This window comes from Carcharhinus amblyrhynchos, unplaced genomic scaffold (genome assembly GCF_965287045.1).
Source record: "Carcharhinus amblyrhynchos unplaced genomic scaffold, sCarAmb.v2.hapA scaffold_37, whole genome shotgun sequence".
Lineage (NCBI taxonomy): Eukaryota > Metazoa > Chordata > Chondrichthyes > Carcharhiniformes > Carcharhinidae > Carcharhinus > Carcharhinus amblyrhynchos.
The window spans coordinates 9,901,337-9,924,897 of record NW_027649778.1 but is presented as its reverse complement, the minus strand read 5'-3'; the positions used below and the strand labels follow the sequence as shown (position 1 = coordinate 9,924,897).

Here is a 23,561-nt window from a genome sequence, read left to right as displayed (position 1 = left end):
CTTGATGGTTTGAGTTTTAAGGAGAAGCTGGATAGACTGGGACTTTTTCCTTTGGAGCGTAGGAGGCTGAGGGGTGATCTTATAGAGGTCTATAAAATAAGAGGGGCACAGATCAGCTAGATGGTCAATATCTTTTCTTAAAGGTAGAAGTGTCCAAAACTAGAGGGCATAGGTTTAAGGTGAGAGGGGAGAGGTAAAAAAAAGTGTCCACAGGGGCAACTTTTTCCACACAGAGGGTAGTGAGTGTCTGGAACATGCTGCCATAGCAGTAGAAGGGGTTACAATTTTGTCTTTTAAGAAGCATTTAGACACTTACATGGGTGCGATGGGTATAGATATGGGCCAAATGCGGGCAATTGGGACTAGCTTAGGGGTTGTTTAAAAAAAAGGGCAACATGGAGAAGTTGAGCCGAAGGGTCTGTTTCCATGCTGTAAACCTCTATCGCTCTACAGTAAGCTGGTACAAGCAGGTTTGCCAACTAGCTCAGACCCAGTCACAGCTACCCTAGAGGCTGGCAATGCCACAGAACGAAGTTGGACAATTATTTGGATTTTGTTAAAAGGTAGGAACAGTGACAATTAATTACGAAAGGCTAGTATTACACGTATGGCAAGTAATTAGGAAGTAGAACATTAGGGCAGCACTGCTACCCCATAGCGCCAGGGACCTGGATTCGATTCTGGCCTTGGGTAGGGATTCTATGGCTTGCACGTTCTTCCCGTGTCTACATGGGTTTCCTCCAGGTGCTCTGGTTTCCTCCCATAGTCCAAAGATGAGCAGGTTGGGTGGATTAACCATGGTTAAAAAAAAGCTTGGGGTTTGGGTAAGGTGCTCTTGGAGAGTTGGTGTAGACTTGATGGCCACACTGCAGAGGTTCAATGGGATTCAGTGGTTATCATTTACGGCGGAGAAGAATTGATTATGCTTCGGGACAGGGTATTGGTGAGACCACATCTGGAGTATTATTTCCAGTGTTAGTCTCCTTATTTAAGGAAAGATGCAAATATGTTAGAAACAGCTCAGCCAGACTTTACTAGACCAGTACCAGGAACGAGCAGGTTGTCTCAGAAAGGTGGGAGAGGTCAGGTTTGTATCCACTAGCGATTACAAGTGTAAGAGACGATTTGATTGAATCCTTTAAGACCGTGAGGGGTATTGACAGGGTGGATGTGGAGTTGATGAATCCTCTTATTGAGGATCTAGAACTGGGGTCACTGTTTAAAAATAAATGGTTGCTCATAGAAGACAGAACTGAGGATAATTTTGTTCTCTTAGTGGGTTATGAATCCCTGGGAATGCTCTTCCTCAAAAGCAGAGGAAGCAGAGCTGCATAGATTCTTGATTAACGAGGGGGTGAGTGGTTATTGCGGGGGGCGGTTTGGCAGGATATATGGGGTATAAAACAAATAGCAGAACCATCAGGAGCATGGATTCCAATTCGTTCTTGCGTTGCGGTTTCCTACGATACTTGGCCAGAGAAGGCTTACTTTATTTGAGCCGTCATTGGTTTCCGTGCCTTAGCTCTGATCACAGATTGCAAATTCAGGAACCTGAACAGTACACATTTGCAAGTTAAAGTAGTAGATAATCCAACTGCACTCTGCTTACAGCTCACTTCGCAGGAACCTGACCTCAGGGCAGGAAGAAAGCCATTATCTGAGCTTGACAGGAAAAAAGATGCTACATCATTATTACAGACATACAAATTCAGAGGAGTAGGGCACTCGGCCCCTCACTGTCAACACCCCTCACAACAGCGATCTGGGTGTGTAGATCCTTAAAAGTGGCAGCACAGGTGGAAAAGGTGGTGGGGAAAGCATGCTTGCCTTGATCGGATAGGGCTTCGAGTATAAAAGTTGGCAAATTATGTTACAGTTACACAAAATGTTACCTAGGCCACATACTGTGTCCAGTTCTGGTCAGCACACTACGATAAGGATGTGGAGGCTTTGGAGAGTCTACCAAAAAAAAGGTTTACCAGGATGTTGCCCGGTATGGAGGGTATTAGCTATGAGGAGAGGTCTATTAAACTGACCTCCTGGAAAGATGGAGGCTGAGGGGCGACCTGATGGAAGTTTATAAAATTATGAGGGGCATAGATAGGGTGAACAGTTGGAAGCTTTACCCCAGGGCAGAAAAGACAATTAGAAGGGGGTACAAGTTCAAGATTGGGGTGGCGGGGGTGGTGGAGATTCAGTGGAGATGTGTGGGGGAAGTTTTTTTTAAACATAGAGGCTGGTGGAATGTGACGCCAAGTGATGGTGGTTGAGGCAGACACAATAGCGACATTTAAGACTTATCTGGATAAGCACATGAACAGAGAGGGAATAGAGAGATACAGATCAAGATAGGACAACGTAACTGGTGCAGGCGTGGAGGGCTGATGGGCTTGTTCCTGTGCTGTACTATTCTTTGTGGTTTACTATCAGATCAGTCACGGTCTTGGGGAGGGGTGTGTGTGTGTGTGCCAAGTGACCTACTCCTTCTCCGAATTCATATATCCATAATAATGACGTAGCATCTTTTTTCTCATTGAGCTCAGATGATGGCTTTCTTTCCATTCTCAGAGATGGGGTTCTGGCGAAGCGAGCTATAACCAGAGTGCAGTTGGATTATCTACTACTTTAACTTGCAAATAGTGTTTTAGCCAGTTCCTGCACGACCTGTTCTGCTCAGTTTCCTCAATTTGCAGTCCGTGATCAGAGCTAAGGCACAGAAACCAATGACGGCTCAAATAAACACTTCTTTGGCCAAATATCATAGGATGGATAGGATAGAGGTGGAGAGACTCTTCCCGCTCAGAAAGGACAGTAGGACTAGGGGGCACAGCCTCAAGATAAAGGGGGGGGGCGGTTTAGAACGGAGTTGAGGAGGAACTTCTTCACTCAAAGGGTGGTGAATCTCTGGAATTCTCTGCCTGTTGAAGTGGTGGAGGCTGCCTCGCTAAATATTTTTAAGGCGCAGGTTGATGGGTTTTTGATAAGCGAGGGGATTAAGGGTTATGGGGAGAGGGCGGGAATGTGGAACTGAGCCACGACAGATCAGCCATGATCTTATTGAATGGCGGGGCAGGCTCGAGGGGCTAGATGGCCTACTCCTGCTCCTATTTCTTATGTTCTTATGAAACCACAACGCAAGAATGAACTGAAAACTTGCTGAGCAACCCAGAATCGTTTAACTTGCTCAACAGGGCAAGGAATACAATGATCAGAACAACCCCATCTGATTTCTGGCCCTCTTTCATTCTCCTGAAAGCCCTTATTATTTTCCTACAGTTCTGATGCTGGACCAAAATAAACACTTCCAAATAATAAGTAAGTTTCAAAAGAGGATTAGATATACTGTATAAAATTTCTATTCCTGTCTACATTAACAGTGATGAAGCGGAAATGGTTGAGAGCTTCAAGTTTCCAGGTGTCATCAACAACCTGTCCTGTTCCCTCCAAGCTAATGCTATAGTTAAGGTGGCCCACCAATGCCTCTACTTTCCCCAAGGGCTAAGGAAATTCAGTATGTCCACTACAGCTCTCACTAATTTTTACAAATGCACTGTAGAAAGCACTCTTTCCAGAAGTATCTCAGCTTGGTATGGCTCCTGCTCTGCCCAAGACTGCAAGAAACTACAAAGGGTTGTGAATGAAGCCCAGTCCATCACACAAACTAACCTCCCATCCACTGATGCTGGCTACACCTCCTGCTCCCTTGGAAAAGCAGCCAGCATAATTAAGGACCCCAAGCACCTCGAACATACTCGAAGCAAAGACTTTACCAGGGAGTTATCAGGCACAATTTAACACTGAGCCAACTGAGCAGATGGCCAAAAGTTGTCAAACAAGTAGATTCTAAGGAGTGTCTTAAAGGGAGGAATGAGGAGGTGACAAAAACGGTCGACGAAGGACGAGCCGTTGATGTCGTCTATTTGGATTTCAGTAAGGCGTTTGACAAAGTCCCTCACGGTAGGTTGGTAGAAAAGATTAAGGCTCATGGGATACGTGGCCAGGTATCTAGATGGGTTGAGAACTGGCTTGCAAAGAGGAGACAGAGAGTAGTAGTGGAGGGGTCCTTTTCGAGCTGGAGGTCTGTCACTAGTGGTGTGCCGCAGGGCTCTGTACTGGGACCTCTTCTCTTTGTAGTGTATATAAACGACTTGGAAGAGGGAGTAAGTGGTGTGATCAGCAAATTTGCTGATGACACCAAGATTGCTGGATTGGCAGGCAGTGAGGAGCAGTGTCTGGCAATACAACGGGATATTGATAGGCTGGTATATTGGGCAGATACGTGGCAAATGGAGCTTAATCCGGATAAATGTGAGGTGATGCATTTTGGCTCGAATAATGTTGGGGGGAGTTATACGATTAAGGGTAAGCCCATAAGGAGTATAGAATTGCAGCGAGACCTGGGGGTTCAAGTGCACAAGTCTTTGAAGGTGGCAGTTCAAGTGGAGAAGGTTGTGAAGAAAGCCTATGGTATGTTAGCCTTTATAGGAAGGGGTATAGAATATAAGAGCTGGATTCTAATGTTGCAGTTGTATAGAACGTTGGTTAGGCCGCATTTGGAGTACTGCGTCCAGTTCTGGTCGCCTTACTACCGGAATGACGTGGAGACTCTGGAGTGCCTGCAGAGGAGGTTTACCAGGATGTTGCCTGGTATGGAAGGACTGGGTTATGAGGAAAGATTGAAGAAACTGGGGCTCTTTTCCCTTGAAAGGCAGCGACTGAGGGGGGATCTAATAGAGGTGTATAAGATTATGAAGGGTATAGATAGAGTAAACAGTGGTAAGCTATTTCCTATGCTAGAGACACATAGTACGAGGGGCCATGGGCTTAAGGTGAGGGGTGAGAGGTATAACACAGATATCAGAGGGAGATTTTTCACACAGAGTGTAGTGGGGGCATGGAATGCTCTGCCAAGTAAGGTGGTGGAGGCAAACACGCTAGAGATGTTTAAGAGTAACTTAGACAGGCACGAGTGGGTTGGAGTTGGGTGGATATAGGAGATTGTTTTAAATAAGGTTATTAGCATTGGGGCGTCCCTGGTAAGGTAAACGGATATGGTATGATAATAATGTTTTTTCTCTTTTTCATTCACAGGTTTTAAGTTGGTCCACCTTGTTGCCCAACGAGGGGCCTACACGCGATGGGTCGTACTGGGCTTCTCTTGGTTGTTTGAGATTGGCCTAGTGCTTCATGTCGTTAGTGTGTGCTTAAACTGGACCAGATGCTGGGCAAGACGACAGCTCAGTGACTATCACTGTTTGCTGTGCAGACACGTGGATTTGGGCCGGTGTCTGTGGGAGTTTGCGCATTCTCCCCGTGCTTGCGTGGGTTTTCTCCGGGTGCTCCGGTTTCCTCCCACACCCCAAAGATGTGCTCTTAAGCTGACTGGTGTAACAAATTGTCCCTAAATTAGTTTCCCTCAATGTGGATGGCCATAAAACAATAGATAAGGGTCATGGGTGGAGGTGGGGGGGGGGACTGGTGGTGCTAAAATGACGGCGCGGGCTCGTTGGGCCGAAGGGCCTGTTTCCTGGGCTGTTTTGTTCTTTGAAAGGTGGAAATGGGGAGGGGTTTGAGGAGAGATTTCACGAGCTACGAGCCTAAGCAGCTGAAAAAGCACAAGCAATTAAAATCAAGGACGTGCAAGAGGCCAGAATTGGAGGAGCCCTTTTATCACAGAACATTGTCAGAGGAGGTCACAGAGATAGGAAAGGATGAAGCCTTGGAGGAATTTGAAAAGGAGAGGGATTGAAAAGAAAACTTTGTAGGTGGGGGGAGGGTCAGGGCAGTGAGTTCTTGAAAGGATTCAGCACAAAAGGTTAAAAGGATCTGCCTGTGCTGTACGATAAGATCACGTCTCATTTAAGAAGCAATTCAAAATAATGTATACAGCTGTGTTAACAGCAAATAGTTCAAAAGGAATAAAACTTGCTGGTGAGTACATTAGCAAGGATCAGATCAGAATAGGATAAAGCATCTGACTCCAGGGGCTTTCTGAATGGAAAAACTGAGGCTGGAATTTTGCTGGCATGCCTACAGAACGGGCACAGCTCACAGAACAGAAATCACCATTGGTCTCGGGTGGGATTGAAATCGGCTAACTTTATAGTTACCGCTTATACTGCCTTGCCTGATAACTGAACTCTCCACTCTCACATCCCGCTGCCCTCTCACCAACCCTCTGCCCAAAGCCTCACACTCTCCCTGATCCTCTTCAGTTGCTGATGAGCCTTCCTCCTGTTCCCCACTTTCTTCTCCCTCACTGCAGAGACGAGAAGCTAACCACTGTGCCACAGTGCTGCCCTACAGAAACTGAGTCAGTCGGAGTGGTACAGACTTTTTTTAATTCAAGGTCAACATTTTTTTGCCCATGTCTTGGCGCCCTTGAGAAAGTGGTGGTGAGCTACCTTCTTGAACTGCTGCAGTCATGTGCTGTAGGTACACCCACAGTGCTGTTAGGGAGGGATTTTGACCCAGCGACACTGGAGGAACAGCTGACATATTTCCAAGTCAGAATGGTGAGCGACTTGGAGGGGAACTTGCAGGTAGTGGTGTTGTTCTCATATGTCTGCCATCCTTCTCCTTCTATGTGGTAGAGCTTGTGGGTTTGCTGCCTAAGGAATCTTGGTGAATTACTGCAGTGCATCTTATGGATGGTGCTTCCTGCTGCTACTGTGCATTGGTGGGGAAGAGAGTGAATATTTGCGGATGGGGTGCCAATCGAGCGGGGCTACTTTGTCTTGAATGGTGTTGAGTTTCTTGAGTGTTATCGGAGCTCCACCCATCCAGGCAAGTGGGGCGCATTCCATCACATTCTTGACCTGTGCCTTGTAGATGGTGGACAGGCTCTGGGGAATTACTCTCCACGGGATTCCTAGCCTCTGACCTGCAGTTGTAGCCACAGTACTTATATGGCTGGTCCAGTTCAGTTGCTGGTCAATGGTGACCCCCAGGATTTGATAATGGGGGACTCAGCGATGGCAATATCACTGAATGTGTGGGTGGGTGTGGGTGTGTGGGAATTCTCTCTTGTTGGAGATGGTCATTGCCTGGCACTTGTGTGGCATGAATGCTACTTGCCACTTGTCAGTCCAAGGCTGGATATTGCCCACAGTTACTGCATTTTGACATGGACTGCTTCAGTATCTGAGGAGTTGTGAATGGTGAACATTGTGCAGTTATCAGTGGACAACCCCAGTTCTGACCTTGAGATGGAAGGAAGGCCATTGATTAGGAGCAGTTCTTTGTGAAAGCACTGAATTCGAATACAATCTTTTTAGACAGTGTTTTTGGACAGTCTGGGGCAAGAGCATGAGAAGATTCATATCCGAGGAAATGGATTTGAAATGTAAAAACCTTGGGCTAAAGGACCAGTAATTCAGGAGGACAGGCATAATGGAGAAATGAGAAATAGGGCCTGGGTAGGATTGTGGTCGGTGCAGACTCGATTGGGCCGAAGAATCTCTTTCTGCACTGAAGGGGTTCTATGAATAACTTGTACTATTGATGGGCTGAACGGCTTCCTTCTGTACCAAAGGGATTCCACAAATGAAAACAGAGACAGACTAAGGGTGTAATTGTGTCATTCGGGGGGGGGGGGGGGGGTGGTGGTGGTGTGTGTGTGTGTGTGTGTGTGTGTGTGTGTGTGTGTGTGTGTGTGTGTGTGTGTGGTGTGGTGGAAGGAGATGGGACCATGTAAAAGTCTGTTGATCTCAGGCAGGATTTTCCGGTCTTGAGGCGAGCATATCCAGAAAATCTCGCCCTTAGTGTTGGGCAGGGCATGGACAACAGAGTTTTGTACGTTGGAGTTTGTAGAGGTTGCATCATTTTTTTGGTAGGGTAGTGGAGTGGGGAGGGGGAGACTGCAGGTGAAGGCCACCAGAATCTTCAACAGGGGGGCATAAAAGCATCTCCTGGATCTACGCTGAATACTTGTCTCCTTCATGCTGAGCTTTTTCAGTACCCGCGATGGCAGACTGAACTCCTGCTAGGTGAAACACAAGGCTGCATATGAACTGCTAAGAGGGTGAGAAATAGGAGGAGCGGGCCATACATCCTCTTGACCCTGCTCTACTATTCAATAAACAAAGTCCCAGAACACATTCAAATAACAAACTCCAGAATAGAGAACTGCCTTCGTCGCATTTCCAGAATATTCTTAGATTCTGTACAACTGGCCACACAAAAGTGGAACAATGTACTTTCGAGGGAAGCTTTGTCCCCCAGCAGCCTTTTTAAGCTACTTGCATTATTACCATTCTAAAGGTCCATCAACATTGTTAAGTGATGGCCACAAAGGAACTTTCTTCATCCAAAAATAATGTTCAATACTTCTTTTTCCCCAACAGTGTGTAGCTTGATTCAGCACTTGCTGATTAGTAGCAGAGGCAAGTACAAATTCGTCTCTTAAAAAGCATTTAGACAGGTACATGGGTAAGATGGGTATAGAGGGTTATGGGCCAAACATGGGCAATTGGGACTAGCTTAGGGGTAAAAAAAATTGACGGCAAGGACAAGGTGGGCCAAAGGGCCTGTTTCCATGCTGTAAACCTCTATGACTATAGCTCGCTCCTTATCCAAGAACAGAACTAGTGAGCCTGGCATAGCAATGACTCAAGGACTACATTGAAGTAGACAGCTGCTGTAGGAATAAAAATGAATAAGCTTCAAGAATGCTAAACTATCATTGCCCTCAGCATATTTGGTTTGGACACTTATCCTTCTCTTCACCCAATCTGTAATTGCAACACAGTATTCTGCTGTCTCTTCTTTCCTTCTCCCCTTTGTACTCTACGAATGGTATGTTTTGCCTGAATAGCGCACAAGAATCCAAGTGGCACCATCAATTAAAATTGCCCTAAAATTCTTCCCATCTTATACCAGTGGCAAGATAGTCAGAAATGACAATACTTAACCCCAGATCTTGTCACTCCCTCCATGTCAACAAAATGAAGGACTAGTCATCGACTTCAGGAAGTGTAGTGGAGAACATGCCAGTCTACATCAACAGTGATGAAGCAGAGATGGTAGAGAGCTTCAAGATGTCCAGATCACCAACAACCTGTCCTAGTCGTCCCACAAGCCAACATCATATTTAAGAAAGCCTACCAATGCCTCTACTTTCCCAGGAGGTGAAGGAAATTTAGCATGTCCACTACACCCCTCACAATTTTTATACATGCACCATAGAAAACATTCTTTTTGGATGCATCACAGTTTGTTATGACTCCAGCTCTGACCAAAACTGCAAGAAACTACAAAGGGTTGTGAATGTAGCCCAGTCCACCACGCAAACCAGCCTCCCATCTGCTGACTCTGCCTATACTTCCTGCTGCCTTGGGAAAGCAGCCAGCAAAATCAAGGACTCCACGCACCCTGGGCATTCTCTGTTCCACCTTCTTCTGTTGTGAAAACAATAGAAAAGTCCGAGAACACGTACCAACCAACTCAAGAACAGCTTCTTCCCTGCTGCCATCAGACAACAGGAAATGGTCCTATCACATATTATCCTTCTGTTCACCCAATCTGTAATTGCAACACAGTATTCTGCCGTCTCTTCTTTCCTTCTCCCCTTTGTACTCTACGAATGGTATGTTTTGCCTGAATAGCGCACAAGAAACAATACTTTTCACAGTATTCCAATACATGTGACAATAATAAATCAAATCAAAGCCACTCCCTTGCTAGGGGAACAGGAAGTACTGGGGAGAAAAATGTCCTGATGTGGAGATGCTGGCACTGGACTGGGGTAAACACAGTAAGGAGTCTCACAACACCAGGTTAAAGTCCAACAGGTTTATTTAGTAGCAAACGCCACTAGCTTTCGGGGTTCTGCCCCTTCGTCAGGTGAGTGGGGAGTTCTGATCACAAACAGGGTGTATAAAGGCACACACTCAGTTTATAGAATACTGATTAGAATGCGAATCTTTACAACTAATCAAGTCTTAAAGACGCAGACAATATGAGTGGAGATAGCATGAAGCACGTGTTAAAGAGATGTGTATTGTCTCCATACAGGACAGTAAGTGAGATGTTGCAAGCCCAGGCAAGTCACAGGGGTTAAAAGATGTCCACCAGCATTAGTAAGAAGTCTCAACACCAGGTTAAAGTCCAACAGGTTTATTTGGTTTAAGTGGTTTAAGATTTATTAAATAAAACTGCTGGGCTTTAACCTGGTGTTGTAAGACTTCTTACTGTGTTTACCCCAGTACAATGCCAGCATCTCCATCATCACCAGCATTAGCACAAAGACAAAACTATGTTACGTTTCAATGCAGATTCCTGAAAGCTGTAATCAAGCCCCTATTGTAAGCTGAATGAGGAGGCACAATGGGGGAAAGCACGCAAGGGGAGGGGACAGAGGAGAACACACAAGAAGAAAAGGACACAGCAATTAGGTGCAGGGATAGGCTGTTCAGTCCCTGCTCCAACATTCAATACGAGGTGTCACACGACACCAGGTTATAGCCCAGCAGGTTTATTTGAAATCAGAAGCTTTCAGAGTGCTGCTCCTTCATCAGGTGAAGTGGAGAGAACCATGCAGGCACAGAATACAGAAGTGGAGTGACAATGAGTGTTGGGCTATTGTCTCTCTCTGTCTATAAACCTGTTGGACTATAACCTGGTGTCGTGTGACCTCTCATATAATCTATGGCACGGACCCAAAAGCCCATCTAAGCTAACCTCATTTGCCTGCATTTGGCTCAAATCCCTCTAAACCTTTCCTATCCATGTATCTGTGTCCAAATGCCTTTTAAATGTTGTCAATGTCCCTGCCTCAACCACTTCCTCTGGCAGCTCATTCCACATACGTACCACCCTCTGGGTAAAATAGTTGCTCCTCGGGTTCCCATTAATCCTTTCCCCTCTTAACTTAAACGCATGCCCTCTAGTTCTTATTCCCAATCCTGGGAAAAAAGACTGAATGCATTCACCCTATCCATGCCTCTCATGATCTTATACACCTCTATAGGACCACCCCTCACTCTCTTATGCTCCAAAGAGAAAGATCTTTGCCTGTCCAATCTCTCCCTGTAACTCAGTCCCTCGAGTCCTGGCAACATCCTTGTAAATCTCTTCTGCACTCTCTTCAATTTAATACCTTTTTTTATACTAAGGCAACCAAAACTGAACACAACACTCCAGGTGAGGCCTCACCAGCTTCCTGTTCAACTGCAACATAACTTCCCAACTTCTATACTCAATGCCCGACTGACAAAGGCCAGCATGCCAAAAGTGTTCTTCATTGCCCTATCTACTTATGGCTCCACATTTAGGGAACCGCGCACCCAAACTCCAAGGTCCCTCCGTTCCACAATATTCCCCAAGGTCCTACCATTCATCGTGAAAGTCCAAGCTTGATTTCTTGTCCACCCAGGCATCTCCACATCGTATCATTCAATATAACCCTTGGCTGATGTAATAGTGGCCTCAACTCTATTTTTTTGACTGCCCCCCTCTGCCCGCTCCCCTGCCCCCATGCCTCCTCCCACTCCTCTCTCTTTAACCCTTGTCGATCTTAAATCTGACTAACTCTGCCTTGAATATATTCAATGATCCAGCCTCCACGGGGGAGACAATTTCACACATCAATGGCTCAGAGATCAAAAATTCTCCTCTTCCCAGTCTTAAATGGGAGGGCACTAATTTTTAAACTCTGTCCCTTAGGCCACAAGGGGAAACTTCCCATGGTCACCCATCCTGTTCAAGTCCCCTCATTCTCCGTGTGTGGGTTTCCTCCGGGTGCTCTGGTTTCCTCCCAGACTCCAAAGATGTGCATGTTAGGTGGATTGGCCATACTAAATTCCCCTTAAGAACTAGGAGGAGTAGGCCATCTGGCCCCATGAGCCTGCTCCACCATTCAATAAGATCATGGCTGATCATTTTGTGGACTGGGCTCCATTTACCCACCTGCTCACCATAACCCTTAATTCCTTTACTGTTCAAAAATGTATCTATCCAAGTTATTGTCTAATCCAATTCTATTATTGTCCAAAGATGTGAGGGTTAGATGGATTGCCCATGATGGAGAATCTTTACGTTTGAATAAGATCACCTCTTATTCTTCTAAATTCCAATGGACACAGACTCAAACCGCACAATCTTTCCTCACAAGACAACCCGTTCATCTTATGAATCAGTCAAGTGAACCTTCTGAGCCATTTCTATTATATCCTTTTTTGAGTAAGGGCTACACAGGACCCCAGATACGATCTTACTAAGATCCTGTACAACTGTAGCAACACCTTGCTACTGATATAATCAACTCCCCTTGTGATAAACTCCAAAAGATTTGCCTTCGTATTTATTTCAATCTATTCACCTGCTGTTAAAGGTTGGCTTTGGCTGAACACTGCTGCCTCCTCACTACTGTTCTCAATCTCTTCCTGCAGTCAGACTCAGTTCATCACTCAAACCAGCCCCCCACCCATTGACTCTGTCTACACTTCCTACAGTGTCTCAAAAGCTGCCAGCAAAACAAGGACCTCATGCACCCCGGACATTCTTCTCCCGTTGGGAAAAAGATACAAAAGTCTGAGGACACATACCAACCGACTCAAGAACAGATCCTTCCCTGCTTTAAAGTTTGTTTATTAGCATCATTGCAGTAAAACTGCAATAATCCCCTAGTCACCACACTCCTGTGACTGTTCAGGTACGCTGAGGGAGAATTTAGCACGGCCAAAGCATCTAACCAGCACGTTTTTCGGGCTGTGGGACAGAACCGAGTACCCGGGCGGAATGTACAGACTCCACATAGTGACCAAAGCTGGGAACTGAACCCACGTCCCTGGTGCTGAGGCAGTGCCAACAACTGTGCCACCCCGACGCAGATGTCTGCTACCATCAGACTTTTGAATGGACCTACCTAGCATTAAGTTGATCTTTCTCTACACCCTAGCTCTGACTGTAACACTACATTCTGCACCGCCTCCTTTCCTTCTCTATGCATAGTATGCTTTGCCAGTATGCACGCAGGAAACAATACTTTTCAGTGTATCCCAACACACGTGACAATTGTCAATCAAATAAAGAGTCACTCCACTATAAAAGCCTTGGCTCGGTCTGGTAAACTTGCGCCTCTCAGTCAGAAGGTTACGGACTCCCATACTTTACCCCATCTCTCTGACCCTGTCATTTGTCCCTTCTCTCAGTCAGAACCAGAGAATCCCTACAATGAAGAAGATCGCCATTCCGCCCATTGAGCCTGCACCGACATCTGAAACAGCATCTCACTCAGACAATCCCTATTCCCATAGCCCTGCTCACATCATGGCCAATCCATCTAACCCTCACATCTTTGGACAATAATTTGGATAGATAAATTTTTGAACAGCAAAGGAATTAAGGGCTATGGTGAGCAGGTGGGTAAATGGAGCCCAGTCCACAAAAAGTTCAGCTGTGATCTTATTGAATGGTGGAGCAGGCTCGATGGGCCAAATAGCCTACTCCTGCTTCTAGTTCTCATAAGGGGAATTTAGTATGGCCAGTCCACCTAACGTGCACATCTTTGGAGTCTGGGAGGAAAGCAGAGCACCCGGAGGGAACCCACACGGAGAATGAGAAACCCATTCAGTCACCCAAGGCCAGAATCGAACCTCAGTCCCTGGTGCTATGGTACAGCAATGCTAACCACTGTTACCCCTGTCGTTTGTCCTGTCTCTCTGGCCCTGTAGTTTGACCCCATCATCCCCACCACTCTGTCCATCGGGTCTTCCCAACCCCATTCTAGTAACCGGCAGAAGCTGCAATGGGGATACAGTAGGGTTGGTATACCAGGGGAACGAGGCAAATTGGGACCAAAAAAAATGAAATTCTTTTCAAGAAATCTTGTGAAACGGATCAATTCAGGATTGACTGGATGACAGAACCTCTTGCAACAACAGAAGGAATGTAGAAGAACCCAAAAAACCCTTTCCCCGTGGTACTGTACAGAAACAGGAATGTAATTATCTGTCAACTGGAGGAGGAGGGTCGATCGGCCAGCAGGGACTGTTGAATAGTGTTGACAGAGTTTACTCACTAAAATCATTAGGAGGCATTGTGTGTGAGCCAGTCTCCTGTATACTTACCGATAGGTCATAGCCTCGATGAGGAATGGCTGGTTTTCTGCCACAGCTCTGCGTCGTGCCTCTTTAGTAGCGTTGTAAACAGCGAAGACATCATTCCCATCCACTCTGATCGATATTATCCCATAACCAGGGCCTCTGGCAGCTAATGGGACAAAGAGGGGGGAGTTAGCCGATTCCGTGCGTTCCCCTAGTAGATCTGTTCCAATGGTGCAACCTCAATTTTAATCTACTCACCCGACAGGAATAGGCCAGGTTAGTACCGAGCAGGAGTGGGGTGTTTATGGATCCCACTTAACATTACACTTCACTCATTGCAATAAAACAGGTGCAAACAAGGCATCCTACCCACCAATTCCTAATATCACCCGATCTATCGCCATCATTCCTCACTTCTAATATTCTGGGCACCAAGCTTTGGGATGGATCTCAAGGCCTGAGTGGTTGGATGCAGACATCAGTTAGGTGCTCAGACTGAAGGTGGTGGGTTTGCAGCAGAGAATCATAGAATCCCTAAGTGCAGAAGGAGACCATTTGGATCATTGAGTCTGCATCGATCACAATCCCAGCCAGGCTCTATCCCTGTGATATCATTACTTACCCTGCTAATCCCCCTGATACTAAGGGGCAATTTAGCACGGCCAATCCAGCTAACCCGCACATCTTTAGCGTGTGGGAGGAAACTGGAGCACCCAGAGGAAAACGTGGAAACACGGGGAGAACATGCAAACTCCACAGGGCTAGTGACCGAGGCTGGAATCGAACCCGGTTCTCTGGCACTGTGAGGCAGCAGTGCTAACTACTGTGGTTCAGCGGAGATTTAATAGGTGACGCTCAGCATCCTGAAGTCTTTTTGATAACAGTCAATATTATAATTGGCATAAGGGAAGTCAGGTGGTCTTTTGGCATAGCGGCTTGTGTTCTTGCATTAAGCCGGGAGTTCCGAGTTCAAATCCCACTTCGGGACCTGACGGCCAAGGAGGATGAGCCCATAACATGGCCAAACAATTTGAGCGTCAACTTGTAAATCTTTCCAACACCCGTCAATGGCAGTTGGTAAGAGCGGGAGATTTTTCGGTTCAGCCATGTGATGGAAAGAAATTTGGAGGTTCTACCATCAGCCATAGCTTCGGCCTATAAACATACACATAAAACCAAATGTTCCCATGGTAATTTGGGATGGGGGAGGGGGGGCACAATGGCTCAGTGGGCTGACGTACATCAGATTGGCACCAACAGCAGCAGTGGGTAAAATGGGGCAGCATGGTGGCCCACTGGTTAGCATTGCCTCACAGCTCCAGGCACCTGGGTTCGATTCCCGGCTTGGGTCACTGTCTGTGTGGAGTCTGCGCGTTCTCCCTGTGCCTGCATAGCTTTCCTCCCACATTCTGAGAGACATGCTGGTTAGTTGCATTGAGCCGAACAGGCGCCAGGAGTGTGCTGACTAGGGGAATATCACAGTAACTTCATTGCAGTGTGAATGTAAGCCTTACTTGTCACTAATAAATAAAATTTAAAACTTAAAAAGAACCAGAAGCAGGGGAGGCGGTAACATAGTGGTTTTGTCACTGGACTAGTCGTCCAGAGGCCCAAGCAAGGGTTCAAATCCCACCAAGGCAGATGGTGAAATTGGAATTCAATAAAAATCAGGAATATAAAAAGTCTAATGACATGAAAACATTGTCAATTGTCATTAAAAACAAACCCATCTGGTTCACTAATGCCCTTTAGGGAAGGAAATCTGTTTTTATTTAAAGTTTTTTTTAATTACTGTCACAAGTAGGCTTACATTAACACTGAAATAAAGTTACTGTGAAAATCCCCTTGTTGCCACACTCTGGTTCCTGTTTGGGTACACTGAGGGAGAATTGAGCATGGCCAATGCACCTTAACCAGCATGTCTTTCAGACTGTGGGAGGAAACCTGAGCACCCGGAGGAAACAAACACAGGCACAGGGAGAACGTGCAGACTCTGCACAGACAGTGACGGGAATCAAACCACGGTCCCTGGCACTGTGAGGCAGCAGTGCTCACCACTGTGCCATCCCTGTCATCTTTATCTGGTCTGGCCTACAGATCCACAGCAATGTGGTTGACTCTCAAATGCCCTCTGGGATGGGCAACAACAGCCAGCGATGCCCACACCCCATAAACAAGTAATTAAAAACAAAACAGGTGGAACCAAATCTTTTCCCCAATGAGTTATGGAATGTGCTGCCTGAAGGATGGGAACAGATTCAATAATTTTCGAAAGGGAATTCAATAAATATCTGTAAAGAAGGAAGTAAAATAAGGGTGTGGAGTAAGAGGAGAAGTGTGGGTGTGATTGGATTATCTTTCAAAGAGCCAGCATCAGTACGAGCGACCAAATGGCCTCCAAATGTGCTGTAATGTTCTTGGATTCTATAAATCCCTGTTGATACCATTGCTTCTCTATACTTACCAATGCCGTCTCCTCTGTACTGTTCATGAGTTGGTGTCGAGATGGCGTAGCCGTTGTTCCTACAGAAGAATATGATGGGGCACTCCAGCGTGGCCGAGAAGTTGAAGCCAGCGTGAGCGTCTCCTTCGCTCGCAGCACCTTCTCCGAAGTAGCAGATGACTGCACGGTCTTCCTGACTCACTTTGTAGGCGTATGCAGCCCCCACAGCTAGAAGTAGAAAGTAGGCAGGGCATGAGAGAGAATTCAAACAGGAGGGGTCATAACATGAGAGGAAAGGGGGCAGTGGGGGGAGGTGGGGGGGAACTAAGATAACAGGACAGAAGGACCAATTATCCCTCGGGATTTCTGACTGCGAACTCCTTCCCCAACCCAGTGGTGAACACTGCTGCCTCTCAGTGTCCAATTACTTCAGGGCTGTGTCCGTGTCTGCACATTCTCCTCGTGACTGTGTGGGTTTCTTCCGGGTGCTCCGGTTTCCTCCCACACTCCAAAGACGTGCGGGCCAGTTTGATTGGCTATGCTAAATAGTGTCGGAGGGAACATTGGGGTAAAAAGAGTAGTTACAAGGAGAGGGCCTGGGTGGGATTGTTGTCGGTGGAGGCTCGATAGGTCAAGTAGCCTCCTTCTGCACTGTAGGGATTCAATGACCCAACCCCCACCCCAACCCCACTTTGCTAGGGCAGCTTTCATGCAGCTGAAAGAGCAGACAGAAGGAACAGCTAAGGGGACGCAGAACAGGGAAGTCTAGCTGCAGAATGCAGAACAAGTAATGTCTTCAAAGACAGTGCACCGCACTTACCAACAGGCACATACTGAGCTGGGTGAGGGTAATTCCTCTCTAGGGGAGGAACTCAATACCCAGGGAAAGGGGCACTGTACTTGGGAGAGAGGGAAAATAGAGGGCAATTGAGGGTACTCTATTCATATGGAGAGCGAGGGGCATGGTACCTGGTGGAAAAGAGTCAGGGGAAGAGCATAATTCCAGTGGGGAAAAGACACTTCACCAAGTGACAGCTCTTGTGAATGTTTAAGAGTTCCTCTGAAGGCTATTCTGCAACTTCCAGTTTCTAACTCAAGCACTCTGCTGGCATCTAGTGAGCAATACCCAGTAAAACATCTGATTCACCAAAGTGCGGGAAAAATAAAATCGACGAGGAAATCTTAAACTAATCTGCAAGGGTAGCCCTGAAGGGAGGGGTGGTAATCCCGGGGAGGGGGGGGATGGCAGGAGTCGAGGGGTAGGCGGAGGGTGCTGGGAGAAGGGCAGGGAGATAAGAATATCAAAGGTTAAGACAGTGTGACGGTAACACATGCTTAGAATGCAAATTCTTACCCTGGGGCATTTGTGTTGCCAAGGGAGAGGAGATTGTGACAAAATGAAGATCCCTGCTGCCGTAGTGAACTGGCATCTGACGCCCCTTACCCACATCTCTGGCGCTGGCATAGCACTGTGCCATGAAGAGCTCCAGGGGGAAACCTCTGTACATTAAGACACCTGGGAAGGAGGCAAAGTACAAGCGGGTTAGAGAAAGGTAACTGGCAGTGACACAGTGCCTCACCTGCTGGAAATCTCCGACCTCGTCCGCGGCTGGGGTTCTCCAGTCCCGCCGCAGTGAATGGAATTTCGTCTGGGCGCCAAATTCTCCATTTCCGCTGGCAGCGGGGCGGGACGGAATGAGACCAGAGGATCCTGGCCATCATCTCTCCAGAGTGCTCAGAGACAGCTGCTTATCCTCAGTGAATAACCTCGAAGTGCAGTCGCTGCTATTAAGTGGTAACCATGTTGTTAGGTGGTAGTCAAAGTGCACCCTACAAGGTCTCGCAAACAGCACGAGACAATCTGTCGTTCTGGGTAGTTTTAGTTAAGGTTAGAAATGTGGCCAGGGTGCAGGGAGAGCTCACACCTTTTCCTCAAACCATACCAGGAAATCTCACCTGAACCTTCGAAGCAAGTAGAGCATTGCTTGTCGTATGAGGAATGGTTGAGGGCTCTGGGTCTGTACTTGTTGGATTTAGAAGGTTGAGGGGGGACCTTATTGAAACTTGCAGGATACTGCGAGGCCTGGGTACAGAGGACGTGGAGAGGATGCTTCCACTAGTAGGAAAAACTAGAACCAGAGGGCACAACCTCAGGCTGAAGAGACAATCCTTTAAAACAGAGATGAGGAGGAATTTCTTCAGCCAGAGAATGGAGAACCTGTGGAACTCTTTGCCGCAGAAGGCTGTGGTGGCCAGGTCATTGAGTGTCTTTAAGTCAGAGATAGGTAGGTTCTTGATCAATAAGGGGATCAGGGGTTATGGGGAAAAGGCAGGAGAATGGGGATGAGCAAAAAAAAAATCAGCCATGATTGAATGGTGGAACAGACTCAATGGGCCAAATGGTCTAATTCTGCTCCTATGTCTTATGGGTTAAACGTCCCATCCAAAGGCCTAAAACAGCACCCTCTCAGTGCTGCACTGAAGTGTCCCGACAGTTCAGAGAAGGTTCACCAGATTGATTCTGGGGATGAAAGGGTTGATGTATGAGCAGAGATTAAACACTCTGGGCTGCCTCACAGCAAGGTGGAGGCCGAATCGTTGAATGGTACCAAGTGAGAGATAGATATATTTGATAGGCATATGAACAAACAGTGAATAGAAGGATCACAGAAATCATAGGAACCCTACAGTACAGAACGAGGCCACTCGGCCCATCGAATCAGCGCTGACCACAATCCCACCCAGGCTCTACCTCCATATCCCTACATATTTATCCGCTAATGCCTCTAACCTAAGTGTCTCAGGACACTAAGGGCAATTTTTAGCGTGGCCAATCAACCTAGCCTGCACATCTTTGGACTGCGGGAGGAAACCGGAGCACCCGGAGGAAACCCATACAGGCACAAGGAGAATGTGCAAACTCCACACAGACAGTGACCCGAGCTGGGAATCGAACCCAGGTCCCTGGAGCTGTGAAGCAGCAGTGCTAACCATTGTCCAAAGATGCGCGGGTTAGGTTGATTAGCCATGCTAAAATTGCCCCTTAGAGTCCTGAGATGCGTAGGTTAGAGGGATTAGCAGGTAAAATATGTAGGGATATGGAGGTAGAGCCTGGGTGGGATTGTGGTCAGTGCAGAATTGATGGGCCGAGTGGCCTCTCTGTACTATAGGGTTTCTATGATATATTTCTAATAAAAGAAAACAAGATTAAGGGATATGCAGAGCAGGTGGGGAGGTGGATTTGAGGCCAGTGAAAGATCAGCCATGATCTGATTGAATGGTGGAGCAGGCTCAAAGGGCTGAATTTGCCAAATTCTGCTCCTAATTCCTGTTTCACAGAAAAGTCTATAATTTTAATTCATAGCCAATAAAGCTGACAATCCCTAGAAGTGAACAATGTATGGTTTGCACACGTACAGAATAGGAGAGATGGATAGGAATTAAGAAGCATCAATTTTCCATTGCTGGAAGAGGTGGTGAGGGATGTACCATTAAGGAAGCAATGGGGGAAGGGTTATATAACCTGTGCCACCCACAAAGCCAATGGATGGGCTATCCCTGCCACTCAGACCCAATGGGTGACCACTGTCTACCTGTGCCACCCACAGACCCAGTAGAGATATCAGCACTGTTGGATCATTCTTATGTAGTAGCAGGCCAGAGAGGATGGCTTGGGAAGCCTCCTTCTGATCAGCCCTGCGCATCAAACTTCTGACTGGGGAAGCTAAGCACACGGTCACACAACACAGGAGGCTAGTTATTCCAGTTCAAAGTTTATTTATTAATGTCATAAGTATAGAATCCCTACAGCTCAGAAGGAGGCCATTTGGTCCATCAAGATTGTCCCAACCACAATGCCACCCAGGCGCTATTCCCGTAACCCCACATATTTACGCTACTAATCCCCTGACGCTGGAGGCAATTTAGCATAGCCAATCAACCTAATTTGCACGTCTTTGCACTGTGGAAGAGTCCTGGAGCACCTGGAGGAAACCCATGCAGAAATGGGGAGAACATGCAGACTCTGCACAGGTGGTGACCCAAGCTGGGAATCAAACCCCGTCCCTGGCGCTGTGAGGCAGCAGTGCTAACCACTGTGCCACCCCACATTGTTGACCCTTCACACACCTGTGCTATCCCTTTGAAAGAGCTATCCAGTTAGCTCCATTTTCCTCATAGTCCTGCAAATCTTTCCAATTGCCCTTTGAAAATTGGTATTGAAGCTGCTTCTATCGCTCTTTTAGGCAGTGCATTCTAAATCATTACAACTCAGTGTAAAGAAAAATTCTCTTCTCTGGCTACTTTGCCAATTAATTTAAATCGGTGTTCTCAGTTAATCGAGCCTTTTAGCGGCAGAGAGGGGGAGAGGGCTGGGGGACCTTTCCTCTTTATTTATACTATCAAAACCTTCCGTGATCTCGAACGCCTCTATTAAATCTCTCTTGGTTATCATTACCTGAAGAAACAGGAACCGTGGCTTTCTCATGTAAATGGCAGTTCCTCTTACCGATCTAATAAATATCCTCTGCACCCTCCACAAGGCTCAGGCATCCTGACTAAAATGTGGTGCCTAGCAGGCAACACAACACTCCAGTTGAGGCCTCACACGTGATTTGTGGAACAGCTGAGCTGCTAGGTAAACTCCCAAAATGTTACAAAGGCAAAACACCACAAATAGAATCCCTATAGTGCAGAAAGAGACCATTTGGCCCATCAGGTTTGCAAGGACAACAATCCTATCCAGGCCCCATCGCAGTAAACCCAAACATTTACCCGTCTCTGACACTAAGGGGCAATTTAGCACGTCCAATCAACCTGACCAGCACATCTTTGGACTGTGGGAGGAAACCAGAGCACTTGGAGGATATCTACGCAGACATGGGAAGAACTCCGCACAGGCAGAGACCCAAGGTTGGAACTGAACCTGGGTTTTTGTCATTGTAAGGCATTGGTGCTAACCACCGTGCCACCCTGCTGGAATTTGAAACAAAATCAGAAAAAACAGTCCAAAGGTGTGTGGGTTAGGTGGATTGGCTATGCTAACTTGACCCTAGTGCCAGGGGAACTAGCAGGGTAAACGTTAGGGGTTACAGGCAATTGGGTCTGGGTGGGATTGTGGTCGGTGCAGACTCAATGGGCTGAATGTGATTCTATGAAGAATGCTGGAAATCTCAGCAGGTCTGACAGTATCTGTGGAGAGAGGATAGAGCCAACATTTCAAAACTGGGTGACCCACCATCAGCATCTTCACAGACCTGCTGAGATTTCCAACATTCTCTGCTTTTGTTCCTAAATGTTATTCCTGTCTGTGGAATGGAAAGTAGGACTCGCTGGATTAGACGGCAGCTCCTGTCAGTGGACTGTGTTACCCAGATTACAGTCCCTGCATTTCACTTACCTGCTTCTCTGTACTGCCCAAAGACCAAGTCATTGGGTTCCAGTGCGGCGGCACTGCCGATGTGTGTGCCCTCTTCACCATAGTTGGTCATATAAAAGGATATTCGGCCCTGTAAAACAGGTAAAGAGTCTCAACGTGGCACGGGTCAATCAACAGCAGCTCAACAGTGGCAGGAGAGGTCCCAGCAAAGGCAGTCACACTGGATGGCTCAATAAAAGGCTCAAATTTATACAAAACCACCCACAAGCCTCAGGAAGGCCCAGGGCACTTTAGAGCCAAAGGTGCAGGCTGGAATTTTCTGACTGTTCACACCAGCAGAATTTTCCAATCTCGCTGCAGTGAAAGGAGGAGCACGGTGCCAAGTTCTTCGATTTTGCTGGAGTAGGAGCATGACGTGAACGGCCGGCAAGATCGCGCCGCAGTCTTTGATGTGTAGTGACTGTTATAATATTGGGCACAAGGCCAGCATTTCGCGCACATCAAGCACACGCAAACAGCAGTGAGATGGCGACCAGATATTCCATTTCTACGCCTTGGTTGAGAGACAAACATTGGCTCAGGATGTAAGATTATTAACACGCAACTTGATTAACTCCTCTTTTGCTTTATCGTGAGTTAGGGAATCTTGAACTTGGGCACAATATAAATTGATACCAAATTGGAGGGGATGGCGCGATGGCACAGTGGTTAGCACTGCTGCCCCACAGCGCCAGAGACCTGGGTTCGATTCCCGGGTTACTGTCTGTGCAGAATCTGTACGTTCTCTCCATGGGTTTCCTCTGGGTGCTCTGGTTTCCCCCCCACAGTCCAAAGATGTGTAGGTTAGGTGGATTGGCCATGCTCAATTGCCCCTTAGTGTCAGAGGGACTAGCTAGGGTAAGTGCGTGCAGTTATGGGGATTGGGTCTGAGGGGAAGTTGGGGGGGGGGGGGGTAATGGTCAGTGCAGACTTGATGGGCTGAATGGCCTCCTTCTGCACTATCAGATTCTATTATGACAAAGATTTATTGTGTTTTACAAACTCTCACAACAGTAAGAAGATGAAACCTTGAAGCCAGCTTGAGCAAAAGGCAGGAATGCGAGAACAGTCACGTCAGGTGTAGCGGTTTTGAGATCGAGGGGTAAGGGAGGATGATGGTGAATGCAGGAAATCATCCCATAGGCTAGTCTGTTTGCAGGAATCGCTCCTAGCTAGTTATGCATCATGAACACAGGAATGAGTGTGACTGGATATGGAGGGGGATTAATTGAATAAAAGTCAGGATAAAACTAACCCGATCTGACTGAACAAAGGAAAAACAAACTGGAGCCCAATACAGGCGGAGGAAAAGTGAGAATTTGTAAGAGTGAGAGAGTATGTGTGTGTGAGAGAGAGAGAGAGAGAGAGAGAGAAAGCCAGAGAGTGAGTAGGTGAGATGGAGAAAGAGAAAAAGTGGGCAAAAGAGGTAGTACTAGGGTGAGAGTGAGAGAGAAAGAAGCCTGAGACTGTAGGCCAGAGTGAGTGGGAGAGGGTGTGTGCTCATGTGTGAGGTTGTGAGTGTATGTGGGGGGAGAGGTTGAGAGAGCGTGTGAGATGGAGAGAGAGAAAGAGAGAAGTGGGACACCAAAGACCAGAAGCTGTAAGGTAAGCTGTGCACTTTTCTGTATAATGTGGGAAGTATATATAATCCCACGTT

At 46.9% G+C, this 23,561-nt stretch overlaps 1 protein-coding gene across 1 annotated transcript in view; it reads right to left on the bottom strand.

Moving 5' to 3' along the window:
• bckdha (branched chain keto acid dehydrogenase E1 subunit alpha) overlaps positions 1–23,561 on the bottom strand; it is a 53,494-nt gene that overhangs the window by 12,208 nt on the left and 17,725 nt on the right. The window contains exons 4-7 of the mRNA XM_080218223.1: positions 21,887–21,995; positions 17,843–18,004; positions 16,510–16,716; positions 14,070–14,211 (exon numbers count right to left, since the gene is read on the bottom strand). Of these exons, the coding sequence (XP_080074349.1) occupies positions 14,070–14,211; positions 16,510–16,716; positions 17,843–18,004; positions 21,887–21,995 (620 nt within the window). The remainder of the gene's footprint in view (positions 1–14,069; positions 14,212–16,509; positions 16,717–17,842; positions 18,005–21,886; positions 21,996–23,561) is intronic.